We start from the raw sequence: 20,146 nt of genomic DNA, 5'->3' as shown, positions 1-20,146 counted from the left end.
TGGGGTTGAATGCTGCACCAGTCCTAACAGTGTCTGTATCTTTCTAGATGCTGCTTGGAGTGATCTCCAGAAAAAGATTTGTGATTGGGGGTGGGGGGCTGGAGACTCAGTGCCACGTGACGAGGTTTTGCCAAGACGGTACCTGGCTCAGTCTTTGGTTGATGGTGTTTATTAAGATCCTGTGAGTCACGTGGATTTAACAGAAGGATTAACATATAGCCTGGAACATAAACCTCTCTAGTTGTGGATGAGATACAGAACTCTCCTGATATATTTTGTCATTTTCAGTATTTTTACATCTTCGTCTGTTATTGGCAAAACTTTTTCTCTTACTGCTGTTTTCTCACTTCCATACTGCAGTGCCTACAAATTCAGAATATAGTCCGAGTGCAATTTTTTTGTTCTACTGAAGCAAAAATTGATAACTGCTGATAGACCTGACACAGTCAGAAATGAAGTATCTATTATAATAAAAGCATAAAATGGCAAATATAATTAGTATTTTTTAATAATATTTTTCTGTATCACAGTGTTGCTTTGGCTTTCTCTGCAATCCGACTTCTCCAAGATGCAAAAATTTTTAGGACGGAAGCAACACATTTGCAAGAAGAAAAGGGTGAAAGGGAGCATTCGGTATGTGTGGATATTTGTTTTAAACTATTGCTTCTTATTATATAAAGTCTTGTATTAAGTGTTGAGTGATTTTCAGAATACTAGAACACAGTAGTCACCTGTGTTATGTGGTTACCCTTAACCTGGGGAGAAAATGATGTATGACATGCTTCAGATACCTGCTTGCCTATAGTATATGCAAGATGTCTATACTCATAATTTTAATTTTTATGTGGTTAGGAATTAAGTTTTTATTTGTGTACTCTCAAATGGCAGCATTGAAAATCCATTTCTGTTTAAAAAACCCCAAACAAACAGAAAGTGGAAAAATTAGCTATCAGGTGAAAATTTTATATTATTCAGTTAAGGTATTTTAGGTTTTTTGCTTGAAAACCTACTTCAGAGTACCCTTTTTCAAAGAGCCAGACTGACCTGTTCACACCATTGTTGTGTTCCAAATTTAGCAGGATTTCAGCTGACTTCTGTTGTCTAACACATAGGGACACTGACCTGTACTTTGGAAAGCCAGTGTACAAAACCTGTTGGTAGTACGCCCCCACGGTCGCTCTTGAGCGCACAGGAAGTCACACAGACTCATAGACAGAGCAATTGAACAGTGAGGCCGGATTTTGTAACATGCATAATGGGACAGGACTTCCTTGCAGGCCATGTAATTATTCTCTGTTGCTTATCAGGGTCTTCTGTCTTTCTGCACTTGCTCCTGCATTTTCTTAGAACTGCCCTGTAGCCAGTAACTCAGCTATGACTATTTTTTTTTCCTCATTTACATCAATGTGAGACATTCATGATGATTTTTGAATAAGTAAAACAAAGGTGATGCAGTGTCCATTTGTTTCTTGCTGGAACAAATCTTTAGAATATGGCCTGAAGAATTTTAGTAATAGAAAGACTGTTTATAATATGTGAAGATGGTACAGGGGGTTGAGCTGAGAATTGTCCCAAATACTTCCAGTACTATATTACATTAATATTTGTTTCTAATCACCAGAAACACTAAAAACTAGAAATCAAAATATAAAAATTTCTTTCTAATTGCTAGTGAGGTACCAGAACTTGATATTGATCCTGCTCTATAATTAGACTTTTATGTGCCTTAGTGTTTTGTGTAATGGTCCTGTTTGAGAGGAATAAAGTCCAAACTGTTAGAATTATTCTGCATGACACATATAGTATATGGATATATTTATGGACTCTCCCACAAAAACTGGCTTCATTTTCATCCGTTACAATTCTTCATTTTCTATAGATTTAAAGTTAAATAATAAATGGCCTCCTGTTATTAAAAATATGTATCTACCCTTCAAATAAACTTCTGGATATAATTCTGTTATTATTTGTAATATATTTGTATTTGATTTATTTTAGACTGATGCTGTCCTGTTGCTTTGTTTGTAGTAAAGTAGTTGACTTGGAAAGTAACATTTCTCTTGCTTTTGGAAATTATATTAGGACTCTTGCATTGGAGATGTTCGACTGCCTCACAGTATAACAGCACAGGAACATATGAATGTACATCTGTGGTTAAAGTGTCGTACAGTGTTAGCGACTGCACTAGTAACACAGATACATGGCGCTGCTGATATGAAAGGTATGACTCTTTTTTGGTTTAGACCTCTGGATTATAACAGGCAAGTGAGGCTATTCAGACAAAATTTTTATTCATAAATAAAAAATATTAACACTAATTCTGAGGCTGTATTATCACTGGGCAATTATTTGTATTAAATTCATTTAATGCAATAAGGAAAATATATTTCTGAGCACAATCTCTCCCTAGAGCATGTAAACACAAAGCATTATATTAATTTTCATCTAATGATCATTATCTTTTGATAACTCACTTGTGTGCGAAAAAGTTTCAGATGTTCTAGTGTGATTAAGTATGCTTGTTTTAAAAACCACTGTTGCTACATACTCCTAGTTTCAAAAGTCTCAGAAGGTTTTTTTTACTTTTTGTATCTCCAATAACTGGAATGTTCCTCTATGTCTCCTAAAAAATAGTCCAGGTTCTTTTTTTTAAAAAAGGATTTGAGATACTACAAAATACATTTTTTGCAGTTTGATTATGAATAAAATGTTTTTTATTCCTTTGTTCTATGAACTTACTTAAGTGAACGTCAGAGTTTATACTGTCAAAATCACAGTCTAAGACTGTAGCCAAACTCTTACTTAGTCTTTTCTGAATAATTCCTGTGAAGGCTGTTACTATTTTGAAATGATAACTGAGATCAGATTTTTGAATATGTAGAATATGTTTTATGGGTGAGAATGACATCTGATCTACAAAATCTAATTATTTATGCTGGTGGTTTACATATAAATAAAGCATTTGGATGAACTTAAACCAAGTGCAGTTTAAAAACTAAGTGGTTTTTCTTTCTTTTTAAAGTAAAGTTGTCACAGAATCGGTGACATGGTAAATGTGGAATCTATAATTTCAAATTTTCTGTAACTTTTTAGTGTGGAAGTGACTTCTTAAGAATGGTAGAAGACACCGTAAAATCTTTTCTATTGTATTTTTACTATTCACATATGCTTTTCTTTTAGAAAACGATGTGGCTGAACGCAGAAGTGTAATAAAAGAAGTAATACTAGAGGCAGAAGCTTTTGATGATATTGAGACTCAGGCTGAAATGATGGTGCAAGCTGCTATTCTTGACCTGCAAGAAAAATGTCCCATCACAGGAATTAAACTTCTTTTGCAGGTTTGAGCACAAAGGAGAAACTGTTTGCTTTTCTTGGATGCATTTTTCACGTAGTTGGAACCGCTGATACCAGCATTAAATAAGCTTGAAATAGTGGCTCTAAAATAAATTTTTTTTCACTTTGTGTGATTTGTTCTTATAAATAGACAGCAAAAGTAGTAACCACTTTGGTTTATGTTGTCTATGTCCAAACAGAATATCATCAGTTTACTCCAAGAGGATACATTTATTTCACCTCCAGCTTCTTTGACTCTTGTGAAAAGTATGCTTCTTCTGGCAGATATACTAACACTGCAAACAGTAGAGGATACAGAACATTGCCCTTCTACACTGGAACCATTAAACTTACTAACTTCAGCACATGAGCTTACCATGAAAGCAGTGAGTATATGTTGGTGATTTACACAGCATTTGCAAATCCTTCCAACATTCTTAATTACCTATTCTGGAAGCTATTTTAACAATATACTAAAAAGGGCTATTCCTATTAACTGAACACTTCCATTTTAATTTAATTTCATTCATTTTATCACTGGATTACACAGTGTAAAGAAGTAATTCATCTGACCAAATGTATTTATGCATACTCATCATGCATACTCAGGTATGTAGTCTGGTATTTTCATACAAGTTAAAAATAATGAATACTTGAAAAATGTACATCCACATGTGAAAACTGGAATAGGTAGTTTGACTTTTAAACAGATGCAGAACACTCACATTTCCCATTTGAAATGAGGGATATGTTCATACTCAGCGCCTCAGGAAGAATGTACATCTCACAAAATTCCTAACTCTTGAGCATCCAAGTTTAAGAATTTAGCTTTGTATCTTAAATTAGAATAACTTGAATTAGAAAATCTATATAAAGTAGCATCTTGTTGAAGATGTTTTAGATTGACAGACTGCTACAATCAGTATGAAGAAATAATTTCCATGTAAAAATTTAAATGTTCAATAAAATAAATAAATCTAAAGAAATGAAATCTGTGAGAGGAATGTATAGTAATAAACCATTTACCTATTTGGTGATCCAAAACCAGATATGCGCTTCTGCAGTCTCTACCCATTTTTGATACAGTTTATAAAGAAAAGCTTTTGGATCAAACTCTTTCCTCATATTTCCTAATATAGAATTTTAATCCATTGAAATATTTGTTCCCCCAAGTAATAAAGAATCATATGAATCACTTCAGATTCAGACTTCCACTTGTGAGACTTGCTAGCCATCAAGAGACTTAACACTTTACAGCACGTCTCCATCCCTTATTTCCATGAATGAAAAGTCTGACTGGTCCGTACATGTTGTTTCATTTTTCTTTTCTGGCCTTTCTTGGATGTCAGATTTCTTTGTAGAAATGACAGTTTCTTTCAAGGGCTTGGGTCACTTGGGAGATCTCTGTCTTAAAGACCGATTTGAGGGAGTTTGCTTTTAGAAACCAAACCTTAACATTAATAATTTGATCAAGACTTCGTTAAAATTGTTCTTTTGCTACCAAACCCCTCTGCCAAGAAGATAACTACAAACTGAAGTAAAGGAGTCTGGGAGTATCAAGCCCTTTTCTAGTGCTCTTCTACAAGACGGGTTTGAGTTCCAGGGTTTTGCAATACCTAATTTACTTTTTCAAACTGCTAATTAATTTGCTGTCTGCAACTTGATTTTACAAAACATACTTTTTTCATAGATTTTTGTTTGTGGAGAACCCATTGAACAGCAAATTGAAGACAGTACATTGACTTGCCTGGTCCTACCTACAAAAAATATCTACTTGCCACATATCAACTTGCTAGCCCAAGTCAAAATGAGAATTGGTAAGAAAAATGCAAGTCATTATTATTTTTAATTTTTCATTAATTTTCATTCCTATTTTGTGCAACAACAGATAAACTGATGCATCAGAAGTGAATGTAGTAAATCAACAAAATAAAATATTTTGAAAACCAACAGTAGATGCTCCATGAAATGTGTATAAGCAAGGTACAATTCCTATGTGAACTATAATCAACAAAGGCTTAAATATTAATGTTATAGCTCGATGAAACTAATGGGAACTTACCTTTTTTTTTTTTTAAGTGGAACTTAACAATACTTTTCCAACTTGCACACAAAGCATCTATTCTGTGAAAACTTGTATATGTTCCATCTCTCTGGAAGTATTTATATGGGAAGTAACTAATAATATCAAATCATACAGAATAATAGTGAGAATTCTCTATCCCAATAAAATAAATAGTGTCTGTTATTGTTGTCACCCTTTAATTTAACAACTTTTCTGGATAACTTTTCTTTATATAGAAATCTGGAAATACGCTGAATAGTAACAGAAAATAACCTTTAAGACTGAGGTTTGTTGCTCTATAGCAAATATAGGGAAAGGGTTATTGCCTTCGTGTTCCTTCTGCTAACCTTAATTTTGTGTATACCTGACTTATAATGGACTAGAAAATCTAGAAATCACTTACTGCACTTTGGTTTGCATTGTGGAGTGGCCTCAGAGTGTTCTGGATTCTTTTTCAGGAAGATGTGCTCAGGAGCACACCATTGCATCCCAACCACTACTTTGATTTCAGCCCTTAGGGCTAGAATAGTCCAAAGTAAACACTCTGAAATGCATCTGCTGTGCCTGTCAGGCCTTCAACATCAGCTAGTTTGCTCTAGAGATCAACTCTTGCTGTGCTTTACTGCTTGTCAGTGCAGGCACGACCAGACTCACTCATAGTAATGGTCATGTGTGACCAGTTCCTGTTTCTGATTCCACATTTTTAGGGACAGCCTATGAATACAGACAAATATTGGGGAGTACAGTATAAGAGGTATGCAATACATCAAACAAGCCTTTAGAACTGGCTAGTACAAAAAGAATTTTGGAATTTGGAAATGTTCAGAGAGGTTTAGAGTTTGCCTACAATGGCCTAGTGAAATAAAGTTATGAAGTGGCTTACTGCTAGTCTTTTCATATAGTTTGTGAAAGGATTGATTTATGTAGCCTGATCTTCTTTTGGGTGGCCTAGGTAAACCTTAATGGCATCTTAAAGTAGTTAAACAACATTATAGTTCTGTATTTATATCCATTAATCACTTGGATTTTTGAGAATTGTAACAGTAAATACATAACAGCATTTGTTCTAAGGAAGTTGCTTCTTTTTGCTTAAATTGGTTTTCTATTAAATAATTTACTAAGAACTGCAGGGTTTTTTTGTGTGTGTTTTTTGTTTGGTTTTGTTTGGTTTTTTGGTGTTTTTTTCCTCCTTAGGGCACGCATTAGCTGAAAAAGTAGCTTGTACACCTGCAAGAGGAGACCCACTGCAATGGCTACATGCTCTCAAACATTTAGAATCAGCATTGAAGCTTTGCAGAGCATCTGCAACAAAAAAATTAGATATGGAAGCTGAACTTCTTTTTCAGATAGGTAAATAAAACCCTGTTTGTACATCGTCATTACCTTCCTAGGCAATATTATGCATGTGGCCTCTCTTGAAATGGAGACATTTTACTGTAAAAAGTAGATCACATGCGGGTATTTCTTGCCCTGTCTAGCTGCAGATCTCTCTCCTGTGTTTAGTATCACACCAGCATAGTTCAGGATGCATTACACAACAGAGAATTTCAAAACTGCAGTAGAACTCCCAGCTGTGTGTTATCAGGAACCAAAGGGTGTAGCCAATGAGATTGACACTGTAGAGAGATAATTAGCTTCTTTACATCAGTCTGAACCAAAGGAGGGGCTCAGAAAGTATTTCTAGATGATTTAACAAAGCTACTGAATTACACAGTGTTTGCATGCATTTGGATTTTAGTGGCATTATGTTTTGCACCAGGAGGTGTTGGTTTGTTAGCATCCCAGCCAGAAGAAGGCAGTCAACACTCTGTAAAGTGTCTCTTAAAATGCCATTTATTGGACTTAACACTATAAAGAAAGAGAGGATAGTGTAGATAATCTTATGGCCCTTCAGATGCTTGTGCAGTATTGAATGCGCTTCCAATCAGGGTGCAGCACAACACGCAGATCCTTTCTGTGGAAAGGTTGCCTCATTTTGGTCTTTTGTGCTGTTAGAGGATTTTCTTAAAACAAAACAATTCTATTCACCATTTCTATGGTCAAACAAAAAGCTTATTCACATAAGAACTTCTTGCTGCACTTTTACAGAAAGGGCAGGTGGTGTAAACACTGGTGCTGAGAAGATGCTGCCAAGGGGTTCTTTTACAGCTAGCTGGCTACAATCACCCTGTGGCTAAGGGATGTGCACAGCACAGGCCTGCAGGCCACACTCTATGTGCAGCGCAGCGCAGCACAGAACAGGCTTATGCCTGTACATTAACTCCCCCATGTACAATGGTCTTCTAGTCAGGATCACTACATGTTGGGAGTCATTATGATTCCAAAGCTTGATTATTTTAGCCACTCTACGAAGTGAGTTGCTATACAACCATTGTGCATTACACTTTAAGCAAACTGGAAAAGATTTTGCTTATCAGGAAGAAAACAGATAATGCACCATGTTGTTCAACATTCCTGGAGGGAAAAACAGGTTGGGTCTTACAGAAAAAAAATAAAATCTTGTAAATCTGCTTTCTATATTTTTTTCTTAGGTAAGGTAGAACGCCAGATAACTGAAGCAGGCAATAACAAGTCATCTCAGGCTGTTGAAACCCTGTTGGAGGCTATAAAACTCAGCCAGCAACATGATCAAAAATTTGAGTAAGAAACTAGCTATATAAGTTTCAAAATAATTTTAATCACATATGAATATAGGTTTTTGACAGTTTTCTGAGATTTGGTGTAGGATTTCTATTATGAAGCATCTTTTACATTTTGGATAATTTTTTTCTATTGCAGTATAGAAGAGCTACTGTATATTTATTCTTTTATTTAAAACAAATGCTGAGAACATTTTAAAGCGTATTTTAGAGTATACAAAGTTACAGCTTTCTGTTCTATTTCCAAATTTGTACCCCCTCTGTCAACACCAGAAACAGAGCTATCAATTAAACAGGGGGTTTATTCATATTTCAGAAGATGAGCTGTGGTCTGCCCCTTTCCAGGCAATAGAAATCCAGCTTGAAAAGGTTAGCAGCCAGAAACAGTCAGAACAACAGAGGCAGAAGGAGCACAGGAAATGTGTTTCTAACAGATATCAGGACAGTGACTTTGGCATCAGTTATCAGCATAGAAGATGCCTGAAGAGCTGAGCCAAGCCAGCCAATGAATTCTGTCAAGCAGCTTCGATACGTTGGACTTCAGTTTTTTTTTAGTTTCTTGACCAGTCGTAATGAATAATGTGCCATGTCTGGTTACAGACAGTGTAAAGGCAGCAATTTACCTTGCTCGTTTGGGTGTTCTTTTACTTAAGTTAATGAACCAGAACTCTGAACACAGAAGAAGTAGCATAGTAATAAACCTCTACAAGCAGTCAGCATGATGGAAGATAGTACCAAAATGGACTGCGGTGTTGTTTTGCAAGTTTAATTTGCTACACTCTCATTTAATTTGCTGCTGTCTTTCTAAAAGAATGTACAGCAACATCGATGGACCTTGTCTTTCTTATTTTAGAGAACTAAACATCTCGGTCACCTTTATACAAGCCCTCTGATACTTATGGGATTGTTTAATTAAAGTTGTTTCTTGATGTCTCAAATCCTTTTTTGTTAGCAAGACTGGAAAGTTAACTAAATTGTCACCAACTAAGTGTAGAACTTGCCAGCTTCCCACTTAATTTGCCCTATCTTGAACTGTACAGCACTCTTTGACTTTTGTATTTTGCTTTACATAAATCATATCAAAGCTGGAATATATTGTACTATATAAACAGCCAATATGACTCTGTCCAGAATAGTAATTACATGAGCAGGAGTTTGTCGCTATGCTTAGGAAAGCTAATTCACATGGGAGATCCAAAGAGATCTACAGAGCCAGGAGGAACCAGCATAAAAAGACTGCTATAAACCCGTAAGAAATAGAAATGTTGGAGTTGTTCTCCAGATACAGTAATTTTCAGCAGGTCAAGGGAAGAAATTCTGCCTGTCTGCTCCGCTCTCATGAGACCCCACCTGCAGTGCTGTGTTCAGCTCTGGGGCCCCCAGCATAAGAAAGACATGGACCTCTTGGAGTGAGTCCAGAGGAGGGCCACAGAGATGATCAGGGGGCTGGAGCCACCTCCCCTATGAGGACAGGCTGAGAGAGTTGGGTTTGTTCAGCCTGGAGAAGAGAAGGCTCTGGGGAGACCTTATTGCAGCCTTTCAGTAATTAAACAGGGCTTGTAAGAAATATGGGGCTTTTCTGTAATAGGGCTTACAGTGGTAGGACAAGGAGTAATCATTTTAAAGCAAAAGAGGGCAGATTTAGACTAGATATAAGGAAGAAATTTTTTACAATGAGGGTGGTGAAACACCAGAACAGGCTGCCCAGAGAGGTGGTAGAAACCTCATCCCTGGAAACAATTAAGGTCAGGTCGGATGGGGCTCTGAGCAACCTGATTGAGCTAAAGATGCTCCTGCTCACTGGAGGGTAGTTGGACTAGGTGACCTTTAAAGGTCCCTTCCAACCCAAACTATTCTATGGTTCTATGATTTTTGCCTCGTTTATAACACCACTGTAAAACTAACTGAAAGGAGAAGTAAGTATAGGAGCAGAACAGGAACTGGTGAGCACAGTCTATCTGAAGATTCTGGTACAGAACTCAGAACTGAGAAGGTTCCTCAAATGACCCCAAAGAAGAAACAAAAGACTGTTTTGGTCACTGTGGGTGTTTTTGCTGATTCTTGGAAGAGTTTGACTGAAGATCCGTATCCCATACATGCCTTAACTTGAGGAAGGAAGAGGAACCTGTACAGATTCTGCAGAGAAATACCACTTCCTTTGCAGAACTAGTTTTCTTACTAAACATTTGCAATTTATTTATGGAGTACTTTTTGCATGTAATGCAAATTATATTTGACATACACTTAAAATAATGTGTTATTTGTTAAGCATACCATAGGGAGGTTTTAGAATCACTAAGGCTTTAAAACAGGATCGCGTGGCTTTCTGAAAGAAGATGAGAGCTGGATGAATGATTTATTTGGTGAGGCTGTCTGGCTAGTCTTATGCAGGAGTCAGATTGTATCATTGTAATGCTTACTTTGATAAGTAAGCATTGATTGATCTGTGTGTTGTTTCTTGCAGGTTAATAAGAAGATCATACCTCGAAATAGCACTATTATATTTGCATTTTGCCACAAATAATGAGAATGTGTCACAGAAAGATAAGATGGTGCCTTCCAAAACGAACGTATGTTTTCTATCTTTTGGGTAGTAGCTTCTTCAAAAAGGAAATATATTTCCATTAGAACACTGTGCACCTATTGTGCCAAACTATTACTTACAGTGACCTATAAATCACACTGATATTGAAAAATCCTACTACTAGAAAAGTCACACAAACACATCGTATAGTACAGCAGTAGAATTTTATCTTGTTTGATGTTATTTCTCACGTTTATTGCATTGAATGATAACATTTAAAATATTTTTCTGTATAAAATAGGAAGAAACAGAACTAACAGTGTTTTAATTTCTGATTATGTACTAATGAATTTGTAACTTGCAAAGAAAACATTTAAACCTGTTTTTTAAGCACTAATATTTATACTTTACCAGATTTCAATTTTTCAGTAGAAATTAATGACAGCATGAGAAATATAAAAGGCTTTAACCATGTTAAAATGGCTACAAGCCATAGATTCAAACCATAATGTGTAACATTAGAGAAAAGAGGTAATTAAGATTCCAACGAATGAAAATTATAGCAAAACTGTATTCAGTAGTCACCATAGTATGAGTTGCTCTAAGAAAATTTTTACAGGAGCAGCCAATTAGTATGCTCTGGATAATTTTTTTCAGTGTTAACATTTAATCCATGGATTTACAATCAATGCCGACTTTTACAACTTGCAAATAAAACAATAGTTCTCTAAGTAGGAGAACTTTCTTCTATAATAAATATATTTTACCGTAGTACATTTAGAATCCTAATTATGAACTGGTGTATAATTTTAGACATGTTCTGGAGACCTCTCTTCTGCTGAGGAGGCTCTGAAATCAGAATGCTACAAAGTACAAGCCTGGATTGCAGTAAGAGCAGCTACACAGGTTGGTGCAATATTCTGAAGAAGTAACTTTTTTTTTTTTTTTTATTTCATCTTATGCTACTTACACAGGCAAACAAGAAAATGCAAGCAAGACAAGAATTAAGGTTTGCTAAAATTTCTGGCATGGGTCTTATTTGAGGAAATTAAAATGGACACTGCCTGAGTAGTGCATTTAATCTCTCTTGGACAGATCTGACTCTATTTACCTCAACTTTGATTTAGTGCAAATAAAACAGCACACTGCCTGATATATGTGCACAGGTATTTGACGTGTGGGTAGACATCAGTGGCATCCAGGTGAGGATATCTGATTTGAAACCACTTATGTAGTAATTAAGCTGTCAGCAGTAATGCTTTATTTAAGTATAGTATGTACCATATGTCAGAGAGAAATAGAGTATTTTCCTGACTTTAAAAAATAAAGTATGTTGAGTAATTAATTTTTTGTCATCATCTTGCTACTCTCAGATTTTAAAATCTATATAAATATTATAGTGAAATGGTTCTGAATAAAATAATAATTATTTTAGGTCAGTGAAGCTGTGCTTGCTTCTCAGCTATTAATTGGAATGAAGAGTGTTAAAGAACACAGCATGAAGGATGCAGTGCAACAGAAAATCCCAGAATTTGCTTCCATGGATCTTCTTGCTTTGTACAGAGAATTCTTATCTGGTATTCCTTTATACCTAGTAATATTAGAACATTAAATAACTAAAAACTATGTATGCCATATACATTTAATATCTGATTTCATTTATGAAAAATTAAAAGTCAAATTTGGAAAGTAAAAGCAAAATCCTCATCCCACATGGCAGTACAAAATATTAAGCAGACTTACTGGGTCTTTAAATATCAGTCTGTGCATGTGTTCAATAGGTTAAGAAAAATTGCATTGCTTGCACAGTATGGGTCAGAAAAATAGAGTCCATATACTGCCATACTTTGAGGAAAAAAGATGTCACAGGACTTCCCAGACTTCTGGAGTAAGTTTTGGCCCCCTTATCAGTCATCACTGCTTTTCTTTTCAAACACTGATTTAGAACAGATGTTTTCCCTGGATATATTACCTTTTCCTTGGAGATTTTCAGTTTTTCTTTTGATTTTGCAAAGACATATTAGTGTCGAATAACTTGTCTCTCCCTGCCCCACCACCCCCTCTCCCTCCAAACAACCCAAAACACCAAAACCAACAAACCAAAATTCTTGCAAAGTTATCTGACTGGGTACTGTATTCTAAGAGTCAAAGTCAGTATAATAAAAAAAATTTCACTGTCTTTCTACTCCAATGGATTATCTTTTAGAGATGCTCCATTAGCTTGGTAGAACTTTGCATTTGCCTGGTTTATTTCTGACTAACTTCTGCATTTACTTTACAGCTAATGGAGCTGATGAAATGGAAGTTTTTGATTTAAAAAAAAAAATCAGTGAAACTAGAAATTCTGGGATAATGGTTGCCAGACATTATATAAACACTAAGGCAAAATATCTATATTTATTTTTAAACTGGGAACCATTAATTTAGTGATAAAATTTTGGTTCAGTGGCTTAATTTCAGTCATCCCAAGTGACTGACAAAGATTGAATTGCTCTGCCTGATAGTTGCTGGCAAAGCTGAGCAACGTCTGCTTACTGTACAGTGTTTAAACATAGGTGTTTTGATTGGTTTATGAAAACAAGTGTTGTATGCTAAGACTTTCCATCAATCTGATTGTTTTATACTAGCTCCATTTGCTCATAATTACAGGTCATTTTTTTCTTTTAGCAAATGCAGCAGGTGTTTCTCCTGATAGTTCTGTTAGGCAATACAAAGAAGAATAGAAAATGTAGAAAGGCAATAGTAGGCCAAAATATATAAAGGTAAATTGAAATGGAAATGATCAGCACGGCATGCTAAATATTTTCTGTAAAACCATTAGTGAAACACATTGTTTAAGTTTCATCTATAAACAACATGGCCATTTTAACTAAATTCAGTTTTTACAATTGGCAGTGAAATATCAGGAATAATGGAGACATTCACATTTTGTAAAAGCACACGTAATTATTTTCTGGACGTTTACTATTAGGAATTACTGTAACATAATGTTTGTTCAATTTGGAATGAGAAACAGAGCAGAAGAATTGTGTGGGCTTTTGAGAGCGCCATGTACTGATACAATGGAAAAAATATTGAATACGAGCAGTGATATAGTGATAACTGTACCGGTATTTTTTGTCTTCTTTTTGCATAAGTATAACTTTTAAGCAGCACCAAAAAAGATTTTTTTAGTCCATAGTCAAGAACACATTTCATTGATAACGTGCTTAACATCTGAAAGCAACTGGATTGAAGCTAACAATAAACATTTCAGAGTACCTAACTCTTCTGAGTTCAGGTCAATATAACTGGGAAGTTCAACTGCTGTAGTTATGACTGATAATTCTCAGTATCGATCCCACTTAGTAAATAACTGCTATTGAACAATGCATAGAAATAATCTTTTCATATTTAAATTCAGAGAGTGAGTGAGCACCTAGCTCTCTACTCCTTTTAGCTCCTTGCAAGGAGCAGTCAGATTCCTGGCCATGATCTGAGAAATATTTTCTTTACTAGCTCAACTAATATTAAAGCAGAATAGAAAGAATTTTCCTCTAATGAAAACCATAACCCAGTTCACAAGTTACATTTTTAGTTACAGATTAGTCAATTCCCACACAATGCAGAAATAGCTTTTGAATTGCAACCGCTCACTTAATGTGTATTGTTGAACTGTTATTGGATTTGCAGATGGATACAATGTTGTCTCTGAACGTCCCAAAGCATCTTCTGGTGAAAACAAACAAATCATACAAGATAAGCAGAGCCAAAGGGAAGGAACAGAAAGTCTTGCCGCCAAGGCCAGCCAGAAGAAAGAGACAATAACATGGGTTCACTTAATTCGCTACCACAATTATTTAAAAAGACTTTATAACACAAACCTTCTATTTGGTATGAATTTTTAATTCTGCTAGAAAACTGCCATAGGTGAGATATTGTTCTTGGGGACCAACAGTGTCAGATTCAAAGGCCATTATCTGAGATAGTCTCGTTTTAAGTTCCTTTAAATTGTATAAATGAAAAAAAAAAAAAAAAAAAGTCTTCACTGAAACCAAGATTTATGTCAGTTTACAAGTGTTGTAAGGGAAGATATTATTACCTTTTTTTCTGGTAATTATTCATAAGCCTTCGTGATACCAGGAAAACCATCCCTCAAAACTTGCTATTAGTATATCTGAAGCATTTTTAAAAAATTCATCCTCTGTATTCATTTCTAGTTCTAGATACATCAGACTTAAGTCACCTGAGAAATAAATCTGTTCAGTTTGGGGACCTGTTTGTGAGACCTCAGTGTGGTGTAATGGGAAGGCTGAGCATTATTGAGTGTGCTTTGACTAAAGCCCCAGATGTTATGTACATACTTGGTTTATTTCACTATAAACAAAAGATGATAATAGATAGGGCCTTTCAAATAGAGTAAGAATCCATTAATTTGAGGGCCCTAATATTATGCATCTACATCTGATGGCCAGCTGCTGGGTTTACAAGTGACAACCTGATAGGTGAGAACAGAACTAGATTGTACATATAGGTGCTGCCTAGAGAGAAACCTCGCAACGCTGAAATTAATAATTTCAGAGAGGGTTGGGTTTTCTCCTTGCAGCACCAAATGAAAGTAAAGTATTCTACCTCACCACAGAACCAGAAGGACAGTAAGGTATCTACAAGTAGGTGTCAAAATGTGCATGTGTATCTCAGCTGTAGTTACCAGTGATGGATCCTAGGGAGCGGCAAAGCTGATCAGCCACTACTTGTCTAAATTACAGTCCTAAGAGCTCTTAGAGCTTCTTTTGACTGCATTGAATACATATGTGTTTATTCTAGTGGGTGCTTAGACATCTAGCGAACATATTGATGCTTACACGTCTAAATTTAAGTTCCTAAACCCCAAAACTGCACCTCCCATTTTATGCTACTTTATAATGTCTTGATAGAGCTTGTTTCTTTATCTCCAGTGAAAAATTGCAATACAAACAGCATAACCTGGTAATATTTAAAGACAATGAATATATTTGTTGGAAATGCATTCATTTGATATTGAATTGATTTACGTATTTTACTATATTTTAAAGATGTACAAATATTGAGTAGCTGTAGAAACTTTACTTTTTAATGGCAAATTAATATGTAACAAAAATCTCTTTTCAAAGCTGCTCCTAACTCAGGGCCTGGATCATTTTCTGCAAGAGATGGACACCTTAGTTCTGTTTTTGACACAGGGATTGTTTTACGCATAGCAGAAATGCATTCCTTTCTTAAAAACCATCTGTTTGAATATTCAATGTGTTGTCTTGAGAACTGCCCAGAAGAGCTACATGATGTAGAATTGCCACTTGGTAGGCCAGCTGATTCTTCAGAGGTACTTATTTTCTTTCTGATGTTTCAGAAATATGTGTTATACTTGTATTTTGCTCACATTCTTGCTGGTTCCAATGGTGATATTCTGAGAGCACTGTAGAAGAGTGAAATTCATTATGCAGAGAATAAAATCCTGTGCAAGCAACGAAGGACATATTTACAGATGCAAATACCTTGCCCAGTGTATTTAGATCCTAGAAGATAAAGAAGAATGATATTTAAGAAGATTTTATTATTATATATAATATATAATATATATTATTATATGTTGGCTGTGTTATTTGGTAGGACTGAGGCTTTTAATCTTGTACATCTCTATGTTTCATAACAAAAATGTCCTGAGGTGTGCTTTGTAATTTGTACGTACAAGACTCTATATGGTTAATTTGGCCTATCATAAACACACGATTTTCAAAAATATATAATTTATATTTTCTTAAGATTTGCTGAAGGCCTTGTGTGCCAATTTTTTTCACTGATTATCAGATGGCTAGAAAATCAATCCTTTCAGATCTCTGGCTTGTGAACAGCCTCTTTGAGCTTTCCAATGTAGGCAGCTCAGACTGTATTACTCAGAGAAATCTTGAATTGCAATTCTGGAGTCTACGCTGACCATGGCATATGTATTGAATATTGAATGGTAAAAGTCTTTGAAGATTCAGTGTAAAAATAATTGTCTTCAAAGATTCTTCATCCCACTTCTCACATTAATAATTATGCTAATACTAAAAAATTAAAATGACAGGTCACTCTCCATGGTTTATTTTTTATCTGTTGTGTTCAGTATTGGATGAAGACAGGGGAGCCTTGAGGAGTGAGTACTTGTTATCTTATAAAAATGAATTAAAATACTTTTGTGGAAGTAGCTCTTCTAGAGTTGGTGAACTTTCTGCAGTGTTGGACAGCATATCATTACTCATTTCCCAACAAAGAGCTGACTGTGCCACTGAATAAATTGTAAATATATGGTACGTGACATTTATAACAGCCATCGTATATCAAAAATTATTTTACTCTGTCTGCTCTTTTTTTGACATAATTAGTATTACACTGTCCTAGAATAATAAGCTTCAGAGCTCACTGTCATGTTCATGACAGGTGCAAGCTGCATAATCATGTGTTAGCTTCACTGTTGTAGACAGCTAACAAGCATAAAGCTCTTACTTTTTTTAATTCTAAGCTTCATTGATTTTTATCACAACATTTTTAGAAGCTTCAACTATTCATAAAGCTGTATAAGTTATTTTTAAAATGTTACTGTAATTTGATACTGGGATTTTTAACAGTACAAATAGATACAATTTTTGAAAGAATGATTTTTATGTACAAGGTTGTTTCGCTTACATGTGCCTTGTAATTCTATTTTGGACTCTTGAAGGGTTTTTCAGCTCTGCTGTACAAAGAATCCAAATTACATTATGAAGGCTGTAATTAAAATGGTATGCCCTGTTACATTTTGCATGCTTGCTTCTTATTCTACTCCATGGTAGCATGAAGGACTGGAAACACCTAACTAAGACAGTTTGCTGTTTTCAGGCTTTTGAGAGGGTTAAAGAGATAAATATTTATGTATGTAATTCAGCAGCCCTCCAGTTTGACAGAAGCAGTTGTAATATCCTTCCTCAAAAAGATTCAATATGATGTAAATAACAAAAGATGCAGTTCAGTGAAAAAGAAAACATACCACATGTTTTAGAAAGAAATATATATCATAAAATGGACTTTTCAGAGCAGGGGTGCAGCATAAATTAGGTCGTTTCCACCTCCATATATGTGTTTTCTCATAATTTGGTTTACACACCATGCTAGCAGGATAGTGGGTGCTTCATTGCCAAACTAAAGATCCCAAATGTAGAAGATCCTTGTAGTAGGGGGTGATCCATGCACACCTCGTGGCACACCATGGGTTATGGACACTGTTATCACTGCCTCAGTGTTTAGAGTGGCATGGATCATCCCCAGTTAATTGTCCCATGCCATACTGAAGGCATATCCATATGCTTGAATGCATGACTTCATCTTCATCTTCACTTCTACCATATTTTGATGTGGGATGGGTTTATGAAGTTGATGGCTTTATGAAGTAAGATTTTGTCACTGTGAAAAATCCATCTTCTACTCACCTGGATTTACTGCCCTGTATTGGTCATGAGCTGTATTTTCTGAAAATGAAGTGAGTCAAATTCTCCAGTTCTTTTCAGCAATGAACATTGAACGTTAAAAAAGAACTAACTCCCCAGGCAGCTCTTTTCAGCGTCCACATTTTGAAATCAATGATGGAGACACTAACAACCTTTTCAAATAGCTTGAGCATTCCCCCAAAATGCCACTGTTTGGCTTCCTCTGTTCTTCACAGATTTGTGTAACACTTTAAAAAGTAGAAGTGGTATGGCGCTGTTCAGCCTTTATACCAAATATTTTACAAACTTAGAAAAAGCTTTTATTCATGAATGAATGTTGGTTGACAGTATTCCTCCATTACTTCCTTGGTAAATGACAGCCAAACAGTATCTATTTGATGAATAGCCTGCTAATGTTCCATATATATTTTATCCTCACAAATTAAATGACTGAATTTTCAGCAGGTATCACCCTTTCTTAGTTGCAACATAAGAATAAGAAAACAAATAGGTAAACATAAATAAAGCACTAGTCTAAACATTCAGATGACTGTTTTAATTATCAATATGTATAGCGGACAACTTGCTTTTTCAGCACTAAATTTTGTATGGCCAGCATGTCATATAATATCTTTTAGCAAAAAATGTAATGCCAGAAGGAAGACAAGTCAAAGGTAACAATCACTGTTGCTGTAGGTGTCTCTAAGTCAGCCCAGAGGTCCTTTGGATTACCTTTAGAAATGTCTCATCATGTGAACTTTGAAAAGCCTTAACTTCGTAAAATGGACACCCTTTAAAATTACCCATTTATCTAAATAAGCATATATTTGTGCAGGAGTGAAAGTCATATTGATTCTAGTAGACACTAGATTATAACAGATTTTGCGTGTTACAGTAGGAAAAATGCAATTTAAAATTTACTTCTGTGTTTCAGACGTCTCTTGAAATTACTGGAATTACATCAAAGATATCATGTGTGAGAACAGCTTCTCCGGTTTCTGTCGTCGCAGAAGCAGAGCGTCCATTGGAGAGTAGGGCAGCAAATGCTTCAAATAAGGAAATTCACATTCAGTGGTACATTCCTTCTCTAGCAAAGTCATCAAATGATACAGAGACTAAGGTATAACTACACCAAAACAGTTCCTTAGGTATTGGAACAAATTAAGTCTCATTCCCAATTAATATTTGTGTTATGACTGATCAGCTTTTTAACTGAATTATGCATACGCTGATTGGCCGGCTGGTCAGCAGGGAGCTGTATATTTACTGTGCCGCAAACCTGCTATGTAGGACAAACTGAATGCTCTGACAGTTTTTTGGTGTCAGGCCAAAGAAATTGTTGCCCACACAGAGCTTCCAGGCCGTGTTGTATTCATGCTTGTGGCAGGTCCTTGATGTCTTAAGACCTCCACTCTGTTTCGGTTAGAACTGACCCATACATTCCAACTATATTTTTTGGTGGGAGGCTGTTGGAAAAGCAAAGATACATACATACAGGGAAAACGGGATTTTTGTAAACCTCATTTCCCTAAGAAATTAGACTAAACATGAAAGATGAGAGAGATTGGAGGGTTGCAGGAAAGCAAGAGACTAGAACATGTAATTTATTATATTTTTAAACAAGGGAACAGCATGTAGGTAAAATTTATGCTACTGCACTAGAAATCCATCATCTCCAAACTTTTTGGCATAGCAGATCAGTGTCATAATTTCTGCTAGACCGTGTTCATCTCTGTTAGTTAGCTGATAGAAACTCTGTGAAGTTAAGTGCAAATAATGTACTTTTCCATATAGTTTCGCAGGTTAGTTTAGCACGACCTTACGGATCATTAGAGATCCAGAGACAACTCTTGAAAACGACTAATACATGAATGCCACATTCTTGACATTCTCCATAGAGTCAAAATATTCAGCTGCCACTAGGAAGCATATTTTCAATTGTAATCGCAAAGTATTTCAGTGAAAGATAAGAAGATTATATTTCATTTTCTTGTGCTCTTATGTTGATACAGCTTTATTAGATTGGTGAGTTATGTGCACTTCATGGATTTAAACCTAGCCAGGCACAAGGCCATATAGCAAATTTAACTCATTACATAGGGCCTTTGGAAATTCAGTAAAAGCT

General features: G+C 35.5%; 1 protein-coding gene across 1 annotated transcript in view; it reads left to right on the top strand.

Annotated features, from left to right (window-relative positions):
* The window catches only part of CFAP54 (cilia and flagella associated protein 54), a 119,634-nt gene that overhangs the window by 92,204 nt on the left and 7,284 nt on the right, over positions 1-20,146 (top strand). Inside the window, exons 54-66 of the mRNA XM_086461804.1 lie at positions 531-633; positions 2,083-2,221; positions 3,181-3,338; positions 3,534-3,719; positions 5,024-5,150; positions 6,593-6,748; positions 7,930-8,038; positions 10,502-10,607; positions 11,375-11,467; positions 11,997-12,138; positions 14,234-14,434; positions 15,694-15,902; positions 18,956-19,141. Coding sequence (XP_086317930.1) covers positions 531-633; positions 2,083-2,221; positions 3,181-3,338; positions 3,534-3,719; positions 5,024-5,150; positions 6,593-6,748; positions 7,930-8,038; positions 10,502-10,607; positions 11,375-11,467; positions 11,997-12,138; positions 14,234-14,434; positions 15,694-15,902; positions 18,956-19,141 — 1,915 coding nt within the window. The remainder of the gene's footprint in view (positions 1-530; positions 634-2,082; positions 2,222-3,180; positions 3,339-3,533; positions 3,720-5,023; positions 5,151-6,592; positions 6,749-7,929; positions 8,039-10,501; positions 10,608-11,374; positions 11,468-11,996; positions 12,139-14,233; positions 14,435-15,693; positions 15,903-18,955; positions 19,142-20,146) is intronic.

This window comes from Leptosomus discolor, chromosome 1, assembly GCF_034619465.1.
Source record: "Leptosomus discolor isolate bLepDis1 chromosome 1, bLepDis1.hap2, whole genome shotgun sequence".
NCBI lineage: Eukaryota > Metazoa > Chordata > Aves > Leptosomiformes > Leptosomidae > Leptosomus > Leptosomus discolor.
Note: the sequence above shows the minus strand (reverse complement) of the source record. Positions and strands in the feature narration are given on the sequence as shown.